Source organism: Hyla sarda, chromosome 2, assembly GCF_029499605.1.
Source record: "Hyla sarda isolate aHylSar1 chromosome 2, aHylSar1.hap1, whole genome shotgun sequence".
Taxonomy (NCBI): domain Eukaryota; kingdom Metazoa; phylum Chordata; class Amphibia; order Anura; family Hylidae; genus Hyla; species Hyla sarda.
This window is the reverse complement of record NC_079190.1, coordinates 267,855,652-267,883,421: the sequence shown is the minus strand read 5'-3', so window position 1 is coordinate 267,883,421 and position 27,770 is coordinate 267,855,652. Positions and strand designations below refer to the sequence as shown.

The window sequence follows — 27,770 nt, the reverse complement described above, 5'->3', positions numbered from 1 at the left end:
CCGCTGTCCATCCCTGTTCAAATGATGCATATAAATGATGCTCATAGGGGACATTTGGCATGGAAAAACTACTTGTTCATTTTATCTGGAATTGTAATAATAACCTGTCAGCTGTTATGTAAGCTTAAAGTTAAAATATATTTCTTTGCTCAACACATTTAGCTTTTTTTCCTCGTTTTTCTTAAATTACTTATAATCAAATTAAGAGCACACCTTTCACTATAAATTATAGTCATGAAATATACACAATATAGTTATTTTTTAAAGGGTGAAAGAAAATGGGGTTTTTAAAGTGTGTCAGGGTGGCTATAAAAGGACAAATAAGGAATCCCATGCTGTAATTGTTCTTATGGTTTACAAGGCAAGCAAGTCTTTATTGTGATTGGATACAAATATTTTTATACTTTTTGTGATATACAATGGCCCTTATTTACTATTGTAAACCTGACATGTTTTGTTGGGTTGTGAATCACATTCTGGCGCATTGCGCCAGATATTCTGTCTGCACCGGAGTGTGCGCCAGAATTAAAAAAAAACTCTCCATTTTACTAAGAAAACCCGAAAAAGGGCCGTGAACGTCAGAAAAAGGGGCAATGTCTGCCAAAAAGGGGGCGTGACCCTGATATTTTCACAAAAACACAGCATATTTACTAAGGTTTCCACAGAAAATGTAGTGGATTTGAGATGAGGAAAACCCCACAGATCAGGTGTCTCCACATGTGAGGACATGGGGCAAGGAACTCTGGGAAGGCTTGAAGGTGGGTAGGCGGGGTCACCCTGAATCACATGCAGCATGCAGCTTATCAGCAGCCAGGCCTGTGATGTCACAGCCCTATATAATCAGCAGCCTTTGCTGCAGCCTTCCATTTCAGCGTTTTATTACAGTAAGAGTGTTTTATTGCAGAGAGAGAGAGAGAGAGAGCAGTGTGTGTGTTGCACAGAAAAACTGCTTTACAGCAGCGATTCCCCACAAGCCCAAATCACTGCAGAAAAGCATTGACAGGGAAGGGAGAGAAAGTACACTTACGGGTATACTACACAGCGACTCTGTACTGCTGCAGTGGGGTGTACAACAACTCTAAAGGTAATAGGGGCCAGTTAGGGTGAGCAGTGCAATAAAAGCCATAGTCACCTGCTTTTAGTGCCTTATACAGGTTGCGTAGCAGAGCATATTGTCCTCTCATAAGTGTAACCTGTGAGTACATAGGTGGTGTACGATTTGTTTTCCTGTCAAACTAATTTTGGCCTAGTTACTGTGAAAGGCCAGCCAAAGCTACACACTTGTTTTTGTAGCCTAATACAGTTTAATCGGAGCGTATTGTCCTCCTCTCATAATTGTAAACTGTACGTACACCTATGTGGTGTATGTTTTTTTTCCTGTTAAACAAATTTGGGCCTATTTACTGTAAAAGGCCAGCCAAAGCTACACATTTGTTTTTGTAGCCTAATACAGTTTTAAGCATAGTGGAGCGTCTTGTCCTCCTCTCATGAGTGTTACATGTACGCACTCAGCTGGTGTATAAGTATGTCAGGCAGAAAAGTGACAGGAAGTGCACAGAGGAGTGGCAGAGGCCTAAATTCATCAGGCAGAGGTCACAGAAGACTAGGGGCAAGTGGCAGCAGGAGTCGCAGCGAGAAGCCTGAACTTCCGGTATCAGCTAACGGTCATATCTCGACCCTCAACCCATCTGCCATCATTGATTGGTTAAAGCGGTCATCCACTTCATCACAAGTGACATCTGATACCCCCAGTCAACAGTCGGTGGGTTCTTCAGACATCCGGAGGAGGTTAACATGGCCACATGCAAGATGTGTCTGCAGAAGGTGAACCATGGCCAGGGTCCCAATGTTGGCACCACAGCCCTGCGTTAACATACGCAGCATCACCATAAAGTGACCTGGGAGAACTGTGGCTCCAATGCAGTGGTCCAGCCTGATGCATCACCCAGTGGCACGCCGCTCCCTTTTTTCAGCCATCTAAGCCTCCACCACCTCATCCGAAGGGAGCTGTCTATCATACACATCTTCTGTCAGTCCAGATGCTCCTGCTTCTCCTACTTTGAGTCCGTCATTCCACCAGCAATCCATTGGCGAAGCCATGTCCAAGAGACAGCAGTAGGCACCCACTCATCCAACGGCGCAGAAGCTGAATGTGCTCCTTTCTAAGTTGCTGGTGCTGCAGTCCCACCTTTTTCAAGTGGTGGACTCTGCACCTTTCAGAGAACTGATGGCTTGTGCTGAGCCAAGGGGGAGAGTCCCAAGTCGTCATTTCTTTGCGAAAAAGGGAGTACCAGCCCTGCACAAATATATCGAGCAGAAGGTGGGCCAGTCCTTGAGTCTGTCGGTGTGTACCAAAATGCATGGCAGCGCTGATGTGTGGAGCTGCAACTATAGTCAGGGACAATACATGTCCTTTACGGCCCACTGGGCGAATGTGGCTCCTGCACAGCCACAATAGCAACTTGGACAGGTCATGCTGCTTCCACCTCCACGGTCTCAGGCAGTTTTTTTTTTTTTTTTAGAAAAAACATTCAAAAAGTATTTTATTAAGGCAACAAAATGAAAAAGACAAACAAACAAACAAGAAAACAAACTGTAATTGTCTTTAGTATGACGCATATGAAAAATGAATGTCTTATTTGTCCTCCATGATGAATGCCTTAAAAAAGAACCTCTAAAGATCAATGCCAGAACCACCGCAGTTTTTTTGTCTTTTGCGGTCCTATTAAAGGGAATAAAAGGGAATCAATAACTCATATATACGCCAAAATGGTACAACTAAAAATGACAATTCACCATACCAAAAAATGATAATCTCTCATGAAGCGTCCGTGATAAAAAAAAAAAAGTGGAATCTTTCTGCATTCTTCTAAAGCCTAAAATCTGAAGTTGGCACATTGCTGTTCTGTCTCAATCCTACAAGCTTGAATTAGTTACCGTTTTCATATCTTGCTATCTTGTCATTAAGGGAAAAAAACATAACCTTTCTGTGAACTTATCTTTAAAAAAATAAAAAGCCTGAAGACGCGAGCTTGAAGTTTAGGCGTGCTCAAGTGATTAAAGCTTCAGGGTTGTAAGAATAGAATTAATTTGCTTTAAAGTCTTCAGCGGCAAAGCGGATGAAAATCAATAAATCATTTAGTAACTTAGCATATTTCCAGACAGTTTTCTGCAAAGCCTCTGAGAACAGATGTTAGCTTGTGATGCCTTGCAGAGAGATCAGCAGCATCATTTAATGCTATCCTTGCTGCAGTTAAATGAGAATGTAAACTTAAAAAAAAACCGCAAATTCTGTTCACCGCTGAACATCAGACATTTTCAGAACTGAATCACCCTCTTCAAGAGGAGATATGTATTCAGCTCCAGAGTGGCGTGCCTAGAGAATTGACTTCTTTTTTTTCTGTCACATTTAAGAAAGGTATTTGCTTTTCTTCATACACTTGGTGTAGACCTTTTGGTCGAAGTAGGTTATAAAGCTTCAGAAGTGACAGATAAGAGACATCTCAACTGAAATAGTGTTGGCACAACCGTGTTGAAATATTGTTTGGCTACTGTTCTTCTAAAGCTAGTGACGTGTCAGAGGTTTTCAGACACATTTTAGAATGTCAGATTCAATTCACAATAATGTTGAGAAATTTGTATGGAAGTGAATTTTCAGATGATCACGGCAATTTGTTCCTGATACATAAAACCTCCAGAGATCCAGTCGGTCAAAAATCCTTTTCTTCCGACCCACGGGTATATGAACACAATCTTTCAGTCATCTGACACTGTATAACAATATTACTAGTGCAACTTACTACCCCATTGTAATTACATCTAGCCATGCGTGGTTTGTGGAGAATGACATGTGAATAATGCCATGGAATAGTTGTCATTAAGGTGTTCTGGATATGAATAGGACATACATTTTATTTGCTATATTTGTGTTTTTATGCCCATAAGCTTCACAGAGTTAAATGCCACCTTTTCAACACAGGGAAGAGTTCATTTCAATGTACATCCTGTCTTTTGTTAACACCTGCCTGACTGCTTCTAAGGGGTGCTTTATGGACAGGGAATAACCTGGAGGGAGTAGAATCTGGGAGGGGTTTCTTTTAGATAAAATATTTTGCTAAGCATTGTTGGGGGGTCTTTTTCACCTCTGGCTGTGGCTGTTGCTGGAACATTTTCCAAGCTGTAGGCTTCCAGGTTACAGGGCCTCATGGGTCACCAAAGACCGATCTATCCATCACAACAGCTAAAACTTTCATCTAACTTTTTATCTAAGATCCTGGAATGCTAAGTATAAAACTGTATCATGTGATATGTACTTAGTACTGCACAGATAATTGTCTAGTTAGTATTACAAGTGTTTAACTAAAATATGTTTATTATCTTATTAAACATTATTATCTTTTTCTGCATTCTGAGTGATTGTCAATATTGTTTGTTAACCGTTAAGATATAACTCTGCCAGAATTTCTCATATTAATAGGTTGGCTTTGGGTGCTTATGAATACACTCGCCAGGTGGTTGGCAGCTATTTTGTTAACCCCTGAGGCACATGGCTTACCCCAAGCCACCAAATACAACAAATGGCGACGAGGATGGGATTTTGCAGGAGTTATAAATATTAATAACCAATTGGCCAAATTAACACATTTCCCTAGCAATTATAATTATTAATTTATGAAATGTTTATATTAAGGAATTTTTTTCTGATCATTAAGATAATAGTCTTCAAGGGGCTTATTAACTAAAATGGTGATTTGTATGTTGGATATTTACAATGTTCTCTAATTAATGACACATATCTTTAACCCCTTAAGGACCGGAGGTTTTTCCGTTTTTGCATTTTCGTTTTTTGCTCCTTGCCTTTAAAAAATCATAACTCTTTCAAATTTACACCTAAAAATCCATATGATGGCTTATTTTTTGCGCCACCAATTCTACTTTGTAATGACGTCAGTCATTTTGCCCAAAAATCTATGGTGAAGCGGGAAAAAAAATCATTGTGCGACAAAATTGAAAAAAAAACGCTGTTTTGTAAATTTTGGGGGCTTCCGTTTCTACGTAGTACATTTTTCTGTAAAAATGACACCTGATATGTATTCTGTAGGTCCATACGATTAAAATGATACCCTACTTATATAGGTTTGATTTTGTCGGACTTTTGGAAAAAATCATAACTACATGCAGGAAAATTAATACGTTTAAAATTGTCATCTTCTGACCCCTATAACTTTTTTATTTTTCTGTGTATGGGGCGGTATGAGGGCTCATTTTTTGCGCCGTGATCTGGAGTTTTTAACGGTACCATTTTTGCATTGATAGGACTTATTGATCACTTATTGAGGACTTATTGATCAAATGCACTATTTTGGACTTTGGAATTTTTTTGCGCGCACGCCATTGACCGAGCGGTTTAATTACTGATATATTTTTATAATTCGGACATTTCCGCACGCGGTGATACCACATATGTTTATTTTTATTTTTATTTACACTGTGTTTTTTTTTTATTGGAAAAGGGGGGTGATTCAAACTTTTAATAGGGGAGGAGTTAAATGATCTTTATTCACTTTTTTTTTTCACTTTTTTTTTGCAGTGTTATAGGTCCCATAGGGACCTATAACACTGCACACACTGATCTTCTATGTTGATCACTGGTTTCTCATAAGAAACCAGTGATCAACGATTCTGCCGCATGACTGCTCATGCCTGGATCTCAGGCACTGAGCAGTCATTCGGCGATCGGACAGCGAGGAGGCAGGAAGGGGCCCTCCCGCTGTCCTGTCAGCTGTTCGGGATGCCGCGATTAGCCGCGGCTATCCCGAACAGCCCGACTGAGCTAGCCGGGAACTTTCACTTTCACTTTTAGCCGCGCGGCTCAGCTTTGAGCGCGCGGCTAAAGGGTTAATAGCGCGCGGCGCCGCGATCGGCGCTGCGCGCTATTAGAGGCGGGTCCCGGCTTCACTATGACGCCGGGCCCGCCATGATATGACGCGGGGTTACTGTGTAACCCCGCGTTATATCAGAAGAGCAGGACCAATGACGTACCGGTACGTCATTGGTCCTTAAGGGGTTAAATAAGTAAGGTGTGATAAGAGGGAACATTGAATATAATTCAGGGTCTTGTTGTAGCACAACATATTTCTGGGTGTGTCAAAGAGTATCACCTGTAGCACTGTGCTAGCTATACAGGATCTAAGACTGTTGCTTTTGTGTTCCTGTGTTGAAGGGTAACTTGTATTGCATTAGTGATTTGTCACTGGTAATCAACAGCAATGATTTTCTAGGTAATGGTTGGTTGTATTGCATACATGATAGTTATTAGACACAGATAAGCATATTGAAAGTCACCTATTGTACATGTGATGCTAGATTGTGATTGTACCCTTAGTTGTGTGAGCTGTAACTCTCCACTATATTCTGTGGTGTGAGGGGGCATACACACAAGTGCTTGTACGAGATACCCCAGTGTAACCTGTTTGTATATGTGTTGGTGGTATAATATATACTAGTTAGGCCTACTGTAAATACGTGCAATTGTCCTGTCATCTTACTGTGCTGGAGAGTCTGTTGTACAGAATGAGTTTCCCTAGGAAGAAGTTGAGTTCGCTGATGGAGGATAGAAGGCCCAAATTTGGGGATGTACCACATTGGGCTACCCCTATGGGCAGATGGAATGCCATAGCGGATGAGCTAACATGTTTTAGCTTACCTGTCTACCCAGAGGCAGGGCAAGAAATAGGAGGTATGGCATTAAAGTTGGATTTAGGGTCTTATCCTAAAAATGAGAGCCAAGCTGTGGCTGAAGTTGGTTGGATTCTTTTACATGCCCTAAAATGTGAGGTGCAGAGAAATGAGGCACTTGGGAAAGAGTAGCAGACAAAAACACAGAGTATGCTTGATAAAGATAGGCAGATACGCATGCTGGAATCAGAGTTACTAGAATGGGAAAACCAATGTATAGATACTGATAAAAAACTGTCTCAGTCTTATGCTGAGATTCAGGAGTTGAGGAATAAAATTGGTCCTAGGTCACAATTAAAGACTGGTATGAAAAGTGAGTCCCCCAAAATGGTATTAGATCTGACCTCTTCCCATAATTCACAGCCACATTCCACAGCAGGTTTACCCTCTGAAAAGGTCTGTGTTTTATCAAGTGCAAATAAGGGGGCGCTAGAGAGTGAGATTGTAGAAGTTCCCAGTGCTGGTTTTGAATCGTGTAAGGGAAAGAAATCAAATAGCAACAGTGGGAAGTAAAAAGTAAATTGGAGCAGATTAGGAGTTGTTAGAAGTGTGTATTTAGCAGTGAAACAGTATAGATCATCTATGAGGGATGAGACCCAGATAGTAAATATTGCTAAAAGGGTAAATACTTGTTTTGCATGTGGTGTTTCAGGCCATATTGCTAGATACTGTAAAGCACATGGTAACAAAACTCAAAGTAAATACTATTCAGCTAAAAGTAATAGATGTGGTCATAATGGCCATATCTCCACAAGTTGCTATTCTACTTGAAGAAATGAAGCAGAGGAAGCATGGTAACTTCAGACAGACTGGGAAAGGAAATATAAATTCTTCCTCCAAGCAACATTTTCCAGAGAAACCTCTCAGCTTCCCATATAAACCTAATCTGTTTATTCCCATGAAAAATATCACTAGTCATGTTTCTCAAACAGGTTCAAGGTAACCTGAAGGAGTTATGTGCACAGGTAGCAATACTCTTACAGAAACTGTATATACAGGTGGAGACTCCCATGCCCCCTGTTGGTCAAACAAAAGTCACCCAAGCTATTCCAGTAAAGGTAGATACTTAGGTATCTGTACGGTTAGCAAATGGGGGAAGGGAGATAACCAAAGAGTAAACATTTCTTCCTTTTGTATGTAAATAATGTAAATAATGTTTCACTTGTTTTGTCTTTAAGGAAGATCCTGACTCAGATTAGTGGCAGTGTAACCCCGATCAACCCATGGACCTCAACCTCATGGACCAACTCATTCATGAGAATCCAGACTCACCACACAGATGACCAGATGACCAACGCTTCTCATGGAGTGAAGAAGACTACCCATCCCTCGATGTCCCGTGGTTGGAATGTGACAAGGATCAAGTCGACAAGACTGGGTTTGGATAACATCGCGAGACAGGAGAACTCAGGAAATGCTTTGGACACCACAAATGGACGCTTTAGAGAAACTGTCTCAAGAGAAGCTAAAGAAAGTGGTCCCTATATAGGACTGAGGTGCCTTATTAAAATATAACTTTTAATAGTTAGTCGCTAAAATATGTTAGACTTATCAAATTATAGTGCTCTAATAGTGAAACCAAGCAAAAAGACAAGCAAATCAACACTTAAGAGCTACTAATTAGCATATGGCGCTCGTATATCGACCTAGTATCACAATCAAGTCTGTAACAAACAGTAATTGTCAACATGCCACCATATCGTGACTGATACTTTAGAAACGGAAAAACTCCATTCAGATATTGGTTAGAGTCCCTTGTCCCAACGCGTTTCCATAGGGGCAACTGGTAAATAACTTTGTTCCCCCCACTTCATCAGGGGACTATAAGTCAGCGTTATATGTTAGATAACAAGTATCAGAGAAGCAGTCTCTTATATGGAGACACAGATGTTCTGTACTCCAAATGAAAACAAATTATATACAAAAAAACAGTATGTCACTGCCAGTGTCTCTATAATAACTTATGCGGCCAGTTATCCACCGTTTGTCCCCAAAGGGTCCTGGTTGCAACCTAAAATAAACATAGAAATCTCCCTTAGCAACATGTTGTAACTCACCACAAATCATGCCTGACAAGGGTTTAGGGCTTGTACTCACGGTCATGTATGGATATTGGGCTAGCTTGAGAGACCACCAGATGCTGTAAAGGCAATATGCCCGCATTTAATACATATAAAGGCGCCATGCAAACAAGTATATGATGTGGAGACCATAGTTCTGGTCCGGATATACTTACAATTAGTTGATAAATGTGCACACAAAAACGCTGCAATGGCAGCGAGTACCGGAGCGGTGTCCGGAGCTGGTGCGTGTATAGTGAACACGCCGCGCGCACCCTATTTACGTCACCGGAGGGCGCTCCCTATGACTCCATCACTAGGGGCGCGGCCTCCCTGTCAATCATGAGAACGCCGTTCTAAGGATTGGAACATATTCAGACGTCGGGTGCGGTAGCTATCAGAGGTACAAATAGTAGAAAAAATTGACAATATTCCTGACTTAGGCTAAAGTATAAGACTATTAACTATGGGCAAATTAAGTCTCCACAAAAACACATGTATGGTTAATGAAACCTACATATATCAACCACCTCTCTATCCAAAGGTGTCAAGTGCCAGCCTTTTCATGATATAACTGGCTATAATCCAATCTAAAAGAGAAATAAAGAATAATATAATCATATTTCTTAGTTTTTTGTTGTATTGTTTATGTAATTTTTATATATTATTAACTGAGATGTTAAACTTAGAAGTGTTTATATGACAAGGTGATATTAGTATATTTAGCCTGGGAACAGAGGCATACGTAAAGAACAACAGAGGGGGCTACTAATGGAACATTGCCTGGAGCATAAGGTGGGGATCCTTCCGCAGGAATGGCGACACATCAGCAAAGAGGCAGTTGTGAGTTCTATTAAAAGATTATGTATATCCAGTTATGGATTATTTCAACAGTACTCAATACTGAAAAATATATAGAGAATGCTGGCTCACTGTATGGAAATTTGGGGGGGCTGGTATGCCCTAACAGGAGGGGATAGACATGTGAATGGGGCCTAGGGAAACCTAAGTATGCCCTATATGAACCTATTCTGTAGTACCTATACCTAATCGGCATGGACACCCTAAAAAGGGCGGTACCGGTTTCACAGGAACCTCCTATCTGCCCTAATTATCCCTGGCTATAGTGGTGGCCTCTAGATAACCCTTGTCAGGCATGATTTCTGGGGAGTTACAACATGTTACTAAGGGAGATTTCTATGTTTATTTTAGGTTGCACCCAGGACCTTTTGGGGACAAACGGTGGATAACTGGCCGCATAAGCTATTATAGAGACCCTGGCAGTGACATACTGTTTTTTTGTATATAATTTGTTTTCATTTGGAGTACAGATCATCTGTGTCTCCATATAAGAGATTGCTTCTCTGATACTCATTATCTAACATATAATGCTGACTTATAGTCCCCTGATGAAGTGGGGGGAACAAAGTTATTTACCAGTTCCCCCCATGGAAACGCGTTGGGACAAGGGACTCTAACCAATATCTGAATGGAGTTTTTCCGTTTCTAAAGTATCAGTCACGATATGGTGGCATGTTGACAATTACTGTTTGTTACAGTCTTGATTGTGATACTAGGTCGATATACGAGCGCCATATGCTAATTAGTAGCTCTTAAGTGTTGATTTGCTTGTCTTTTTGCTTGGTTGCACTATTAGAGCACTATAATTTGATAAGTCTAACATATTTTAGCGACTAACTATTAAAAGTTATATTTTAATAAGACACCTCAGTCCTATATAGGGACCACTTTCTTTACTTTCTGTTCTATTGCCGTGAGGTATTATTGAATTTGGGTAGATGTATAGCCCTCTATCTTATACATTTAAATTACTCTCAAGAGAAGCTACAAATAAGGGTGGTAGCTCAAACAATCGCCTAGCCCTAGATTCTTGCTGCACCTATATAGTGAACAATGAGGGCAACATTAACCAAGATCTATATCAGCTGACAGCAATAAATGGAAAAACTCCATGGAACACCGAAGACTGGACTGTTTGGGAAATATGTTTTCCTTAGGGATACCTGTTGCAAACTTAATAGCTTAAGTTACTGATCCAGAAAACAACTCTAATGTGGTTTTGTGGTATAGGACCAAGTGGTGGAATGTAATGGTGTCCTTTTTGTGTTCCTATACCAGAAAGCCACATGGTGTTAGTTTAGACAAAGACATCATAGAGTCTGTCCCAGAGCACAGGTAAAAAATGGTCTTTTGTAAACAAAGCCAACCCACAGGTGGGCTGGAAAAGGGGCAGAGAAAATACAATAAAAACCATTGCAAGGAGGAACGGGGTCTCTCTCTTCACTTCCTTCTCTGGTGGTGTGACAACAACACCTTCCATTCACCTTCCTGGTGGGACCTGATTATCAACAGAAGGAATGCAGCTATTTCACCACTGCTTTTGTTCCAGTCTCATACATGCCGTATTTGTTCCCCAAAGCTAAGTATTTCAGAATTATATTATTTTTTCTGTTTTATATTATAGTTGTACCTTTTGAGGAAAATCCACCAAAATAGCCAACAGATAGTGTTTCTACTATAATTGTTGAATATGTGTTCATTTACACTGCAGCTTTAAGGGTCTAACTATCTTAGTATTGTATGTTTCTTTTTTCTTAGTTAAAACATGTTTAGTTGATTGTTTATTTAACATTTTTATCTCTGCCAGTATTTAGGTGTGTAGTATTAATTTGTGCATTGGAAATTAGGATTTAACTCTTCCAAAATTCCTAACAAATAGGTTAGCCTGAGGGGTGTTTATTAATGCATTTGTGCTCCAGTAATACTGCTCAGTTAAGTGTCTAATGTACCTCGGCTATGTGAATATATTGTATTCACTGACCACATGGCTTGGTCGGCCATTTTGAGTATGCGCTGTTCACATGGTTTTGGGCAGCCATATTCATGACCTCAGATGCGCTGCTTAAGAAAACCTAGTTTTAAATAGCTTGCTAGGTCAGTTAGGAGTTGGGAATTTCCATTGGTAACCCAAAATAAGAAGTTCCAGTGAGCTAAATTACTCCTGAATAATCCAACATTTCCATGGGTTACATAGGCATCCTATTGATTTCAATCAACACTATATAATGTGTTATTTCCCCAGTGGTAAGAATGCAGGGGAAAGAAGTATTTTTTTATTTTTTTTTTGTTGGGGGGGGGGGGGGGGTTGTAAATTAATTAGCTAAAGTTGATAAACCCTTTACACTTCATGGCTTCCTTAAAAGTAATGTTGCCATAGTTGAGGGGGCATGTCTTTGATAATCTTGTGTAAAATACTGTTTATAATATTTAACTTCTACTTCCATGTTTTAACCCTTAAGGACATTGGATGTAAATGTACATGCCCTGGTACTTAACGCACAAGCATGTACATTTATGTCCTGAGCAGCATTCAGATTCTGAAGCAAGCACAGGAGCTGCACTCACTTCGCTCACAGTAAGTAACAGCTGCTGTTAACAGCCGTTCACTTACAGTCAATGACAGTCTCATTGATAAAAGTACTGTAATCAATAGCGATCACGGCACTTAAACACAGCCATCACTGTTACATGTATGCGGGGGGACCAATCAGTTTGTATGCCAACTGGAGGTCCCCTTAGGCTGGGGCATAGGTGAACTCAGCCTAGATCTGGACGCAACTGATGCCACAACTGATGACAAGTTGTATGGAATCCAGAGTCCATTGTTTCTGGCTAGCTGAGTTCTCCTGTCTGGTGCTCTCTGGCGTGTCCCACTATCAAATCTATACAAATATGGGTATTGTTTAAATCCTATTAAGCCACAGAATAGAAATAACATGTCAGTTTTACTGTAAAGTGAACTACGCAAAAAAGAAACCTCTTAAAATGTGCAAAATTGTGGGTTTTCTTTTCAATTTCCCCATGCAAATAATGTATTTTTGGTTGTGTTGTACATTCACTGGTAAAATGAACATTGTCATTAATAAGTACAAAAAAAAAACAAGCCAATATATAAATCTGTGGATGGAAAAATAAAATAGTTATGTTCCTTAGAAGATGAGGAGGAAAAAGCAAAAACACAAAAAAGGATATTTGCTATGTTTTCAAGGCCATTTTGGGATTAAATTTTAATGGCAGCTTTAAACGATAAAATGAGCATTAACAGGGGATAAGGCAGAAAGGGACATATACTTTACATACCTGTGCCAAGTATTCTTTCAATTTTTATGCTTGAATTGTCTAATTCTTTTGCAAACAAATGCACAGCTTGCATGGGATCTTCACATGTGTCTGGATCAATGTATGTCCTTCTTGTCGGTATTTTGACTGAAAGAAAAATACAAGAATAGGTCAGATGTTCAACTTAATTCTTATATTGTGAAATGTCAGACTCCTTTATTACCATTATAAGAGCTGACAGGGTGAGAACGATTATCTTTATTATTAGTATTGATTAAGGGATACGTTTGATTTCCATTGTTTGGATAAAGTGAATGTCAACACGGCGCTGATTAATTTCTTAATAAATATTTTGGATGCCTTTGCACGTGCAGGCTTGATAAGAATTCTGATGCAGTTTTCAAAGCCCAAACTAGGGATAGATTAAAAAAGAGAGCAGTAGAATAATTTCTATGCAATTCGCTTTCATTTACTACCCATTACTTACTTTGGCCCAAAAACTGCATCAAAATAGAACATTGAAAAGCTTCCTTATGACAGCTGGAGCTAGATATAACAACAACAACAACTCTTTTTAGCCACCACTAGGGTAAGCTGATAAGATTAATACCCACTAGGGAATATAGTCAAATGATTTTTTTGGTATATTTTGCACAAATTTTGAAGGTGCGCTACATTGAAATAGATAACAATCATATTTTGCTTTGTTTGCAACATGCTAAACAATTTTGAAAAAGGGTATGGCCTATGTTTTTTCCACATTTTGAGACATAATAACGTTTTCTTGTCACTTTGTGATGTAAAAAGTGTCACATTTGTGTTCATAGTAGTGTAAACTGGTTTAAACTTTGCCAAATTATAACAAAGGCCCTGTAAAACCATTCCTTCTTTTTCTTTTTCTTTTTTTTTTGGCACAACACTTCTCTCTTGTTGACTTTGACTGCTTGAGATGCATGAGTTTTCTGGTATTCCAACCATGTAAGTTGGAACAGATTGGTTAAAGGGGTGGTCTGGTGAAAAACAACTTATTCCCTATCCACAGACCAAGGAATAAACATCTGACCACGGGGGTCCAACTGGTGGGGCCCCCTCCGCAATCTCCTGAATGAGACCCAGCTCTCTGAAAAGAGAGCAGGCTGCAGACAGTACGTGCTCCATTCATTCTCTATTGGTGCGATGAAGAGACCCGAGTGCTCTACTCGGTTATCTCTGGCACTCCTGTAGAAATTAATGGAGTGCATGTCATCTGCAGCCCGCATTTCTCTCAGAGAGCTGGGTCCCATTTAGGAATTCCCTGGGGGTGGGGATAGTTTCCCAGCGGTTGGAACCCCTGCTATCAGACACGTATTCCCTAACCTGTGAATAGGGGATCCATTATTTTCCACCTGATCACCCTTTTAATTTGTGTCACTTTCCTCTACTGCTCCATGTTGCTGCATACCATGGCTCTTGTAAGGGTGTAGTTATATCTGTTTGGCATTGAACAATTAAAATGTTATTTTTTACATGTTTGGGCACTGCTCAATAATTGTGCTTGGTTTTTTAAGCAATGTGCTTCACTTTAAAAAATGGGGCACACCTTACTTTCGCTTAAACATTGAAAACCCTTGGAAATCACCAGTTTTTATAACCTCCTTCACTGTGATCTGTATTAAGAAATAATTCAGCCTAGAAGGAATATTGCACCTAACAAAGACATGGTGTTTAAACTGGACACTCACTTCAAACAGTATTCAAAAGAAAATGTTATAAAATACCCAACATGTACATTTACTTTATAATTAAAAACACTCTAAAGAAGCGATTGTTCTTCTAAAATGTTTAAAGGGAGTCTGTAAATGCAGTTCAATCTGCAGGCATCATGTTATAGAGTAGGAGGAGCTGAGATTTTGTGGGAGGCATTCCAGGATAACTTGTCATTTATTAATTGAAGCCTCAGCTCATTCGGGGGTTTGTAGTTATGTTGGCCGTCCTGCTCAGTGACTGACAGATATCTGTATATAAATGTGCATATAAAAAGAGCTGCCAGTTACCAAGTAGGATCAACTACATGACTACTTAGTCCAGAATGAACAGAGCAGAAATGACAAGTTATCCTTTAACCAAATGAAACATCAATATACTCAGCTCTTCCTGCTCTATAACATAATGCCTGCAGATTGGACTGCATGTTCACTATGATGGATTACCTTTATTACCAGTATTCCCTTCTTCAAGATTTCTATGGCAAAATATGTAAAAAAAAAAAAAAAAGTATGCCTAATTATTTGCTTTCCCTAAGAGTACCGTGTTCTACAGTGTAGATGTATCGACATAGTAAAACAGCCGTGTAACAATTACATGGGCTCACTAACTATTAAATGGACAGTAAACAATCCCCAGACAGTAAACACATGTGCTACTATTAACTCCTAGCTGACCACCACGGCTTACAAACACAACATGTAGAAAATGGCGGCAAAGTAATGTGATCCCTGAAGCAGTGGCTGCCTAGTTTCCATACACAATGTATCCTGTGTGATAGCAGAACTATCGCCCAGATTATAGTTTGCTCTGCATGACCAGCTCCGCACATTCAGGTGAAACTCATTTTAGATCGGCTCATCCATCCGAAACCTACAATTAAGTGAAACAAATGCATGTTCCCTGTCTATCAGGCAGCTATAGACATACACTAAGCGCTGGTGATTAGCAGGGCCATGACAAGGAGTGAATGTTAATGTTGTGTACAGGGCTCTCTATACCAGTTGTGAATCAAGGCTCCAAGGATAACGCTGCTACCGATCCAGGTATTCAGGTTTTTATTAAGTGGGGAAGAATGCAGCTCCCTTAAGGTTCCATCAGCAATTCATAACATGTTTTTGTATTTGAAAGGATGGCTCACAGCTTAGATTTATCATGTGTTAGGTATTTCATGAGCCATATTTTTTAATTCACAGATTTCACTCTTTATCAATCTTCCAGATATATTCCCTAAGCACCTTCTCGACAAACTTAATTTCCAAGAAAAGTTCATCAACAAAAAGCACAGTTATGCATCATGTAATGCAAAAGATTGATCCGCAGAATGAGAAGTTGGCTGTGTTCAGCTGGTAAAACTTTTCAGACTACTGTCTGTTTTTTATCATAACAATCAATTACAGCTTGGCTTTTATTTTACCAGAGCTTGTTGGGATATGAAAGCTGAGCTGTGATTGGTTTGTTATAGACAAAATCAGACCGTTTTGGTTTTAGGCAGATTGATAAATTAGAGAAAATGGGGGACATTCAGCAACACTTGTGCAAAAGAAAAGTTAACCAGTTGCCCATAGTCAACCAATCAGATCGCTTCCTTCATTTTTCAGAAAACTAAAAAGAAAAGGAAGAGCGCTCAGTAGCGTATTACTGCTGGTTTCAGGTTCAAACAGCCAATATAGGAATGACCCTTACCAAAGACGGTTGTGTGAGCTCACACACAACAATGGCCAGAAAGATGTGAGCAGAGGGCCTAGTCTGCAGCCTTCCCAACCAGATGAGCAATACCAAGAGGAAACTTTCAGGTTAGATGGGATTCAGCGGCGCTGACCAGGGGTAGACACGTGTAGTAAGTAAAGGAAAGATTTATTTTAAACAACACAACCCATTTCACCGCACTTGCGCGGCGAAACGCATTGCATTTAAAAAAAAAATCTTTCCTTTACTAACTACACGTGTCTACCCCTGGTCAGCGTCGCTGAATGCCATCTATCCTGGAAGTTTCATTTTTCAGAGGCCTTTTCAACACAATCTGATTGGTTGCTATGGGCAACTGGTCGACTATCCCTCTGCACAAGTTTTGATAAATCTCCCCCAATTATTGCAAACGCAAAATCAACAGAAAGGCATTACAGGGCTGAGGGTGCTATGTAGAATGGAGATCCTTCTGGTACCACACAACCACAACGACTGCAACCACTGATTTTTAACAGTAGAGGAGACTATGGGATACCAATGTATACCAGCTAAACATATAATGAAAGGACACATTTTTGGTATAATGATGCCAATGGACACTTTAGACATATACCTTAAGAAAATGTCCTGCTATGTATGCCAAACATAGGCCTCAAGTGCAATATGAATTAACCCTTTTAAAAAGATGATGCCAATCTAGATTACAACCTGTCATTGCAACAAGAATATGCAGCCACTTCAATAGCTGGTTCTACAGAACATACAATACATCAACAAAGGAACTTGACATTATACCATATGTGTGTCAACATGTGTTTTTGCATTTGAAGTACTGTATGATAGATATTGCAACATCATATTTTCCTTCTTAATACTGTTTTTTTTACCCATTTATGTATTAAATATACATACATATATGAGATAGATATGTAGATAGATAGTTGCACTGCAAGATTCTCCTATAAAATGTGCTGCAGATTCACTGTAGATTTCACTCCAATGCATTAACCTGTTGGGTACGGAGGGTTTAGAGGTTCTGGTACTTAAGGACGGAGGGCGTATTTCCAAACATCACCGCTTGCCAGGCGGTGATCAGAGCAGAATGACTGCTGAAATCTATCAGCAGGCATTTGGTGGCAATGTCTAGGGGGTCCTGAGACCCATGTCGGCGACCGTCGCAAATCGCCGGTCAATTTGGAATCGCGATTTGTGGCGTTTCTGGGCCAATCGGGTCACTGGTGACCCGATTGCCCGGAAAACAACAGTGATTGGAGCTGTTCTAAAGGATAGGAGCGAGGTGGCGAGGGGGGGGGGGGGGAGCATGGCATTACCGGCGGAGCTGCCGCAGCGGCAGCGGCTTGCAGCAGCGGCGGCAGCAGGGACATCGTGCGCAGCGCAGCAGCAGAAATGCATCCGGAAAGTGCAACGGTGGAGGAAGCTGCAGTGAAGATGGCTGGTAACTGATCTTCACTGTGGCTTTCTAAATGTTGCAAAACTACAACTCCCAGCATGCCCAGACAGCCTTTGGCATGCTGGGAGTTGTAGTTTTGCAACATCTGGAGGGCCACAGTTTGGAGACTACTGTGTAGTGGTCTTCAAACTGTGGTCCTCCAGATGTTGCAAAACTACAACTTTCATCATGCACTGACTGTCTGGGCATGCTGGGAGTTGTAGTTTTGCAACATCTGAAGTGGCACAGTTTGGAGACCATTATATGGTGGTCTCCAAACTGTAGCCCTCCAGATGTTGCAAAACTACAATTACCAGCATGCCCAGACAGCCAGGGATGCTGGGAGTTGAAGTTCTGCAATGTTTGGCCCCTCAGATGTTGCAGAACTACAACTCCCAGCATGCCAGGACAGTCTGGGCATGCTTGGAGTTGTAGTTTTGCAACATCTGGAGGGCTACAGTTTGGAGACCAGTACTTAGCGGTTTCCAAACTGTTCTTCCCCAGTTGCATAACTACAACTCCTAGCATGCCTTTCGGCCGTCAGTGCATGTTGGGAGTTGTAGTTTTGCAACAGCTGTAGGCACACTGGTTGGGAAATACTGAGCTAGAGTCTGTTTTCTAACTCAGTGGTTCCCCACCAGTGTGCCTACAGCTGTTGCAAAACTACAACTCCCAGCATGTACGGTCTGTCAGTGCATTTTGGGAGTTGTAGTTTGGCAACAGCTGGAGAATTGCCCCCCTCCCACCACCCATGAGAATGTTCAGGGTACATTCACACGGGCGGGGGTTTACAGTGAGTTTCCTTTTACAAGTTTGAGCTGTGGCAAATTTTTCCGCCGCAGCTCAAACTCCCAGCGCAAAACTCACTATGAACCCCCGCCCGTGTGAATGTACCCTAAAAACACTACACTAACACAAAATAAAAAGTAAAACACCACATATACACCCCCTTACACTGCCCCCCTCCCCCATTAAAAATTAAAAGCGTCTCATACAGCAGTGTTTCCTAAACAGAGCCTCCAGCTGTTGCAAAACAACATCTCCCAGTTTTGTAGGACAGCCATTCACTGTCCTGGCAGGCTGGGAGTTTTGCAACAGCTGGAGGCACCCTGTTTTGGAAACACTGCCATTGGGATTAGGTGGAGACAAGCGCCATCCTTGTATCTGGGTCTGGCCCTATTGCAAATTCCTAATTCAGGCCCCAAATGTGCATGGCGCTCTCTCACTTCGGAGCCCTGACGTATTTCAAGGCAACAGTTTAGGGCCACATATGGGGTATTTCCGCACTCGGGAGAAATTGCGTTACATATATTGGGGGGGGGGGATTTTATGAAAGGAAAAGTGTAAATGCTCACTGTACCCCTTATTACATTCCGTGAGAGGTGTAGTTTCCAAAATGGGGTCCCATGTAGGGGGGGGGTCCACTGTTCTGGCACCATGGAGACTTTGTAAACGCACATGACCCCAGACTTCCATTCTAACCAAATTCCTTCTCCAAAAGCCCAATGGAGCTCCTTCTCTTCTGAGCATTGTAATTCGCCCGCAGAGTACTTTTAATCCACATATGAGGTATTTCTATACTCAGAAGAAATGGAGTTTAAAATTTGCGTGGGCTTTTTCTCCTATTACCCCTTGTGAAAAGGAAAAATGTGGGGTAACAACAGCATTTTATTGAAAAAGATTTTTTTGTTATTTTTACGTCCCCCTTTAAAGAAAGTTTGTCAATCACCTGTGGGGTATTTAGGCTAATTTTACCCCTTGCTACAATCCTTCAGAGTTGTAGTTTCCAAAATAGTGTGCAATGTGTCTTTTTTTTTTTTTTTTTACTGCTCTGGCATCATACAGGCTTTCTATATGTGACATGCCCCCAAAAACCATTTCAGCAAAATTTGTTCTCCGAAAGCCCAATGTCGCTCCTTTCCTTCTGAGCCCTCTAGGGTATCCACAGAGCATTTTACATCCACATATGGAGTATTTCCTTACTCTAGAGGAATGGGGTTACAATTTTTTATTTTTTTTGGGGGGAGGGGGGCATTTTCTCCTATTAACCTTGTGAAAATGGAAAGTTTGAGATAACACCAGCATTTTAGTGTTAAAAATCTATTTTTTCATTTTCACATCCCACTTTAACAAAAGTTTGTCAATCACCTGTGGGGTATAAAGACTCAATTTACCCCTTGTTATGTTCCTTAAGGGGTGTAGTTTCCAAAATAGTGTGCCATGTTGGGGGGGGGGGACTTACTGTTCTGGCATCATGGGGGTTTCCTAAATGTGACATGCACCCCAAAAAACTATTTCAGCTAAATTTGCTCTCCAAAATGCCATTGTCGCTTCTTACCTCCTGAGCCCTCTAGTGTAACCCCGTAGAACTTTACATCCACATATGAGTTATTTCCTTACTCGAGAGAAAATGAATTACAAGTTTTGGAGGGCCTTTTTACCTTTTACCCCTTGTAAAAATGAAAAAAATGGGGCTACAATAACATGTTAATAAATCACAGAATTCTGTAGTAAATATCCAGTGTCATTAGCACATCGCTATTCCCTGCACTGTAACTTACTATTGAGGGGTGCTTATGCTTATGGGATGTAGTTGCGGTGTGCAGTATTGATTAATTCTATATGGTGCACTTTAATGTAACTGGTGCACCTTTTTGGCCTTGGCTTTTGTTTTGCACTCTGTGTTATCAAGCTGTAGATTATAATTGTCATATTGGTTGTCTTTGCTTTGTAGCCCCTGACGAACCCAATGACTTGGGGGAAACGTGTTGGGCGGGCTAATTATTCATATAGTGCAGGGTCTGACAAAGGGGTAGACCGGGGCAGGGGTTGTCCTTTGAGGACGAGTGCCCCGACAGTTCCCTGAGCGAGCAGGGTTAGTGGTACGACATCTCCCTGTTAGGGTATACTAGGGCCACAGCCCTACCCACCCTGGTCTTACAGTCTTCATCCCCTGTCACTCCCTGACCATTCTTTACCTTGGCCTCTGTGACTGACTCAGACTGCTGTTCACAATCTATGGTCTCTGGGTCCATTGTGACTATTTTTTTCTGTTGTTTTGTTGTCAGTCTTGTCTTTTAAATGGTCTTGTCTTTTAAATAGCACAATAAATGTTAACTTTTAAGTTGTTATATCCCTTCTGTGAATTCTACAATAACATGTTAGTGTAAAAAATTTAGATTTAGATTTTTCTCCTCCATTTTCCTGCTATTCCTGTAAAACACCTAACATACTTTGAGGGGTGCAGTTTTCATAATGGGGTCCATTATAGGGGATTTCCAACAAAAAGACCCTCATATTCACTTCAAAACTTAAAGGACATCTGTACTGCATGAATTTTACATATACCTGTGCCCTGGCTGCAAAAATAAACAAACTAAACTTAAACTCACCTTCCTACGTTCCCCCATCGCTCCGGTAGCGGCCTCGCAGTCCTTCGCTGAGATCCACTTGCTGCTTCCCTGCGACGTTAACGTCACAGAGTCATCAACGTATCACCGGCCGCAGCGATGTCCCGCCTCGGCCGGTGATAGGCTGAGCGCACTGTCATGTAAGGAGCCGGCCAGAGCTGGGAAAAGGGTGTGAGGGGGGTGTTAGTCTACAGGTCCACAGAGCCCTTATCACCTGCAAGCATGTACTTAGGCATTGGAGCTGGGAATAGATTAAATGAGCACTGTCAGATACCAACAAAATGTATATGTTGTTCATCTTGGCAAAACATTAACCATTCCAATATACACAGCTCAAAAAAACTAAGGGAACACTAAGATAACACATCCTAGATCTGAATGAATGAACTAATCATATGAGATACTTTTGTCTTTACATAGCTGAATGTGCTGACAAAAAAAACACACAAACATTATCAATGGAAATCAAATTTGTTACCCCTTGGAGGTCTGGATATGGAGTCACACTCAAAATCAAAGTGGAAAACCACCCTACAGGCTGATCCAACTTTGATGTAATGTCCTTAAAACAAGTAAAAATAAGGCTCAGTAGTGAGTGTTGCCTCCGCGTGCCCATATGACCTCTCTACAACACCTGAGCATGCTCCTGATGAGGAGGGAAGATGGTTGCCTGAGGGATGTCATCCCAGACCTGGACTAAAGCATCCGCGAACTCCTGGACAGTCTGTGGTGCAACGTGGCGTTGGTGGATGGAGCAAGACATGATGTCCCAGATGTGCTCAATCGGATTCAGGTCTGGGGAATGGGCGGGCCAGTTCATAGCATCAATGCCTTCCTCTTGCAGGAACTGCTGACACACTCCAGCCACATGAGGTGTAGCATTGTCTTGCATTAGGAGGAACCCAGGGCCAACCGCACCAGAACATGGTCTCATAAGGGGTCTGAGGATCTCGGTACCTAATGGCAGTCAGGCTACCTCTGGCAAGCACATGGAGGGCTGTGCGGCCCCCCAAAGAAATGCCACCTCACACCATTACTGACCCACCACCACACCGGTCATGCTGGAGGATGTTGCAGGCAGAAGAACATTCTCCATGGTGTCTCCAGAGTCTGTCACGTCTGTCACGTGCTCAGTGTGAACCTGCTTTCATCTGTGAAGAGCACAGGGCACCAGTGGCGAATTTGCCTGTCTTGGTGTTCTCTGTCAAATGCCAAACGTCCTGCACGGTGTTGGGCTGTAGGCACAACCCACACCTGTGGACATTGGACCCTCATACCACCCTCATGGAGTCTGTCTCTGACAATTTGAGTGGACCCATTTGTGGCCTGCTGGAGGTCATTTTGCAGGGCTCTGGCAGTGCTCCTCCTGCTCCTCCTTGCACAAAGGCGGAGGTAGCTGTCCTGCTGTTGGGTTGTTGTCCTCCAACAGCCTCCTCCACATCTCCTGATGTTCTGGCCTGTCTCCTGGTAGCACCTCTATTCTCTGGACACTACGCTGTCAAACACAGCTCGCATTGATGTGTCATTCTGGATGAGCTGCACTACCTGAGCCACTTGTGTGGGTTGTAGACTCCGTCTCATGCTACCACTAGATAGAAAGCACCGTCAGCATTCAAAAGTGACCAAAAAATCAGCCAGGAAGTATAGGAACTGAGAAGTGGTCTGTGGTCCCCACCTGCAGAACCACTCCTTTTATGGGGGGTGTCTTGCTAATTGCCTATAATTTTCACCTGTTGTCTTTTCCATTTGCACAACAGCATGTGAAATTGATTGTCAATCAGTGTTGCTTCCTGAGTGGACAGTGTGATTTCACAGAAGTGTGATTGACTTGGAGTTACATTGTGTTGTTTAAGTGTTCCCTTTATTTTTTTTAACAGTGTATTTACAAAACGTGTTTTTTTAATATTCAGAAGTAAAATAATTTTTAATCATCTCAGAGGCTTAACCAGATTTTGCTAATAAACAAAGCAGCACATCACATTTTATAATGCTAGGACTTAGGATTCTCAAGCAGCTCTAATAAGACTGTGTGCCTTGGAAATGGAATGAAGTAAGGACTGCTGGTGAAATGCTTCAGGGAGCAGAAGATGGCAAACTGACATGACATACGCCAAAAATCAAATCAAGTTATCGCCTCTCATATCAGGCCTATCTTTGACAAGTCCTGTCTGAAATCATAGTGTCTTGATAACCCAGAGATGTGCCACAAAGACCAAGCTTCATGCCGAGCAGTAAGAAAAGCTGACAGTACAAGAACACTGCATAGAATTCTAAAAACACAAGATGTCTTAAACACACTCTGATTGAGTGACTTTACTTTGTTTGGAAGGAAGACCGAGCAGACGGCTGCATATATCATGAATATATTGGATTCCAAATAGCAGAAATTCTCACAAGTCTCATTGCAACTCGAGCCAGCTAGCTTTGTTTACAGTCAATATTAAGTTATTTATTGAAAACTTTTTTTAATTACAAGTCAAAGAATTTTAGGCATTAGAATGTGTACTTTAAACTGATGGGATTTCCAAGATGAAAAGCAATCAATGGGGACATGATACTCTAAATATGTTTTGTTAATACAGTTGCGAAGACTTAATAAGATACATTTGGAGATACATTGGAATTCTCTTAGAATTGTTTAATTCACTGCTCCATGTGGCACTTCAACACCTTGACTGCGGCCACCAAAAGTCCGGACCAGAAAGCAGCATGTCTGCCCCACAGTCTCCTGCTGCCCCCAGCCGGTTCGGGGAACCGGTGAGAAAAGGGATCCAGTCTGCCTGCATTCAATTGTAATGGTGTCTTTAAGAAAGAGGCTGGAATGAGGGCATACTTTGCCACCTGCACAGCTGCACAACGCTTGGGAATAATGGGTAAGAAAACAATTAAGAGCACAATGGCAAGGTTGCACAGTTCTTTATGGGGTAATGGCACAGGTTTTTAGGGGAGCAGTGGCATAATTAATTAGGGGAAGCACTTGCACAGTTTATTAGGGGCATATTCCTTTAAAGGGCAAAGTGGTAGAGCTCATTAAAGGAGCAGTGGCACAGTTCGTGGGGCAGTAGTCCAAGCAGGAGATGATAGGGCATGCAGATTGTGTGGGGGTTAGGCTAGGTTCAGACTACGGAATCTCCGTGCAGAAAATTTCCACCCGGAGATTTAGAGTTCCGTCTATGCCGACTGAATAAGTCGGCGCTAGGACTGCGCTTACACTGCAGTCTCCCATAGACTGCAATGTGTTCCGCGAGGAATTCCGCATGAAGAAAGAGTACCGTCTTTCTTCAGGCGGAAATTTCTAAGCGGATTTACGAAGCGGATTTTCCGCTTTACAAATTCGGAAATGTGAATTTGTGAACGGAAAACCATTCACTACACTAGACATTTTAGCAAGCGGAATTTCTGACGGAAATTTTACGACTGAATTTCTGTCGGAAATTCCGTTGTCTGAACCTAGCCTTAAGGGGAATCTAAGGTGTTGCTTTTTGTAAAAGTTTAATAAAATCACAGTTAAGAAAAAAAGAAAAGTTTACACACCTAAACAGGACAATATAATAATATAAATGGGGTTTACGGTGAATTTACATGTAGCAGATTTGTTGAACACATTTCTGTCACTGAGCCATTTATCTGCAGAAAGCCACATGCTTCATGCCAAAAAGCAGATCAATGGAACACATTTTTACAACAAATCTTTCATGTATGAATATACCCTTTACGGAAAAGAAAAAAAATTCTAATATTCAAAAGAATTGTGTATAAATATTCTACTTTTTGTTGTCATTGTTTAGCCATTAGTCACAAGACATTAGCCATAATGAATAACTCAGGCTTTCAATTGATTGGTCAGCTTTGCATATGCTCCCTCCCTTCTTCTTTACCCTCCGCTTCCTTTCCATCTCCCTTCCATTCTCTCCTCCCACATCACCCCTCCTCTCCCCCCTCGGGATTGTACATCATTTTTTTTCCCTTAGGTTGTGGACTGTTTACAAATCTTCCATAGAACCTGACTTTGAATCTTTCATCACCTACCTTGGTCAACGCAGATTTCCAGTTCCTTCAACATTCTGGACATTTGATTTATGCGGACACACTTGTCTACTGGACATTGTTTATATATGGCTCCACCAATGTTTCTAACCATTTGGTTATATGTTATTCTCCTTTTATGTTATTCTGTGACACTACGTCTTGTCTCTTGTCTGGGACTCTTGTATTTTCTCTTATATAAAAAGTTGTTAATAAAAACTTAATGAAGCAGAAATAACTCAGGGTTTACTCACAATGAAAGTAGAGTTCTTCGTCTCCGTCCTGACTGGCTTTGCTGTAGCCACACTGCCTGTAGAAAGAGAGGACAATGTCTGCTTAAAATTACATATGATGAATGGTGAACATTATAACGTAGAACACATGATTAATTTGGCTGGGTTGAAAATGAAATAAAAAGGAATTGGTAGGAAAAGTTATGGAATGTACAATAATGCCTTTAGTATAACTTTTCAAATGACACAGAGAATTATATTGTTATTGCACACTGTATAAACAAGTAAACTGTGCATTATGAATATTTCGGTACTATCTGAATGTATTGCTACATGTATACCATGCAGATTTATCTCATGATGACATTTCTTGAAACACATCAATATTTGTATCAGAATACAGACATTCTACGGATTCAATAAGTTATCAGTTTAAACAGCCTTGCATTCACAGCTCTTTGCCTAAACATTTCTGCATGATGCATATAGCTTTAAGGAGACCAGATAATACCATACACGGCGGTGCTAGGACAATAAAAGCAGAAGTCAGCAATAAGAATACTATAGAAAAGGACAGGCGTCCTGCACTCACTGTGTGAGTTCTGGTCACTCGGCTCCCATCTCGGGCCGCTCCTCCGGCAGGGACTACAAGACAGCGTGGGGTGCTCAGAGGCGACTGCCGGCGGTTTCACGCAATTAATGCGCTTTATCCTGCCTCCTTGGAGGCCGGACAAAGCGCATTCATTGCATGAAACCGCTGACAGTCGCCTCTGAGCACCCCACGCTGAACCGGAGGAGCGGCCCGAGATGTGAGAAGAGTGACCAGAACTTACACGGTGAGTGCAGGACGCCTGTCCTTTTCTATAGTATTCTTATATCCTCATATGTATTGACAACAATTGAACAATAAATGTTAACACATAGATTTTCTCATCAGAAGTGAATGACTTCTACAAAAAATTGCAGGAACAGTTATGACCTATTTTGGCTGAATATGTCTCATGTCTACAAGGGTAATAATATTAGTAGACAATTGATTAGGCTATTATCTGTATCTGCCAACAGGGAATCTTACCTCCTCCATATCATGAGTCCTATTACCATTGACAGTAACACAATGAATCCTGCCACGGACACTATGACTATGACGATAAGCGGATTCTGTTCACTGGATGCTAGTGCCACTGTAAAGAAGATAAAAAGAGAATGAGGAATTTAGAAGAACTGGATTAAGCACCAATCAAAACTTAACTTAACCTTAACTAGTCAACACTTAAAAACACAATAATAATAATAATAATAATAATAATAATAATAATAATAATAATTATTATTATTATTATTATTATTATTATTGTTATTATTATTATTATTAACAATAATTATAATACAATTTTCACAAAGTTAATTGTAATTAGAGAAAAGCTACCATTATAAATTTAAGTGGGTATCCTAAGCATCAGAGTAATAACCTGATTAAAGAGATGAAGTAACTTGATTCATTAACCTTCTGTAACTAAACATAAAGCAATATGCTGTCCGCCTGACAGGGCCACTATAATGAAAGCTGTATTTCAAAATTACTCTCCTGAAATATTTAAGTGAATCCTTCTGGCTTCCTTAGTACTCACACATTCATATAAGATGACATAAGAGAAATATTCCTGTTTATCACAAAGCCATATTAAAATGATGACATCCGAATGCTTTTCTTATTCATTAATTTTCTGCCACCCAGTGTTTGCATGAGAAGGTTCTAGGCAGCTACACTTTTTTCCATAAAAATTTTATTGGATTCAATTCATTCTGAAAATGTCTCTTGAGCAGTAAACGGATGCAATTTAAGGCCCCGTTAAGCACAATCTGTAAAATTCATACTGAGCAAGTTATCATTCCAACCTTTCATTTATAACTGTGGTGTCTGTTTAAATGAAAATCATCCCTTTCTCAGATAACAATATTTTTGCCATGCGTGTCACTGCCATGGCTTTTTAACAAACTGTGTGTGAGCTGCTGCTGTCGCGGCTTTGGAACCTTTTAATGGAACAAAATGAGAGGTTTTCATACATACATACAATTTCTCAGCAGATAAAAACCACTTGCCCCAACTAATCTGCTCCTTTAGAAATTGGTATGAAATCCTTGCCCTAGTTAATCCATGACCCCATCTTGCGGTGTTAGTTCATACAACAAAGGCAACATCGGCTGTATCTGCCAAGTAAAAGGAAATCTGTCAGTTTCATTTGCTGCTTTGAGCTATAGACACTGTTGGATAGCTAGT

The 27,770-nt window shown here is 40.9% G+C and overlaps 1 protein-coding gene across 1 annotated transcript in view; it reads right to left on the bottom strand.

Moving 5' to 3' along the window:
• EPHA10 (EPH receptor A10) overlaps positions 1-27,770 on the bottom strand; it is a 691,916-nt gene that overhangs the window by 61,350 nt on the left and 602,796 nt on the right. Inside the window, exons 8-10 of the mRNA XM_056557121.1 lie at positions 26,565-26,673; positions 25,511-25,566; positions 12,960-13,085 (exon numbers count right to left, since the gene is read on the bottom strand). Coding sequence (XP_056413096.1) covers positions 12,960-13,085; positions 25,511-25,566; positions 26,565-26,673 — 291 coding nt within the window. The remainder of the gene's footprint in view (positions 1-12,959; positions 13,086-25,510; positions 25,567-26,564; positions 26,674-27,770) is intronic.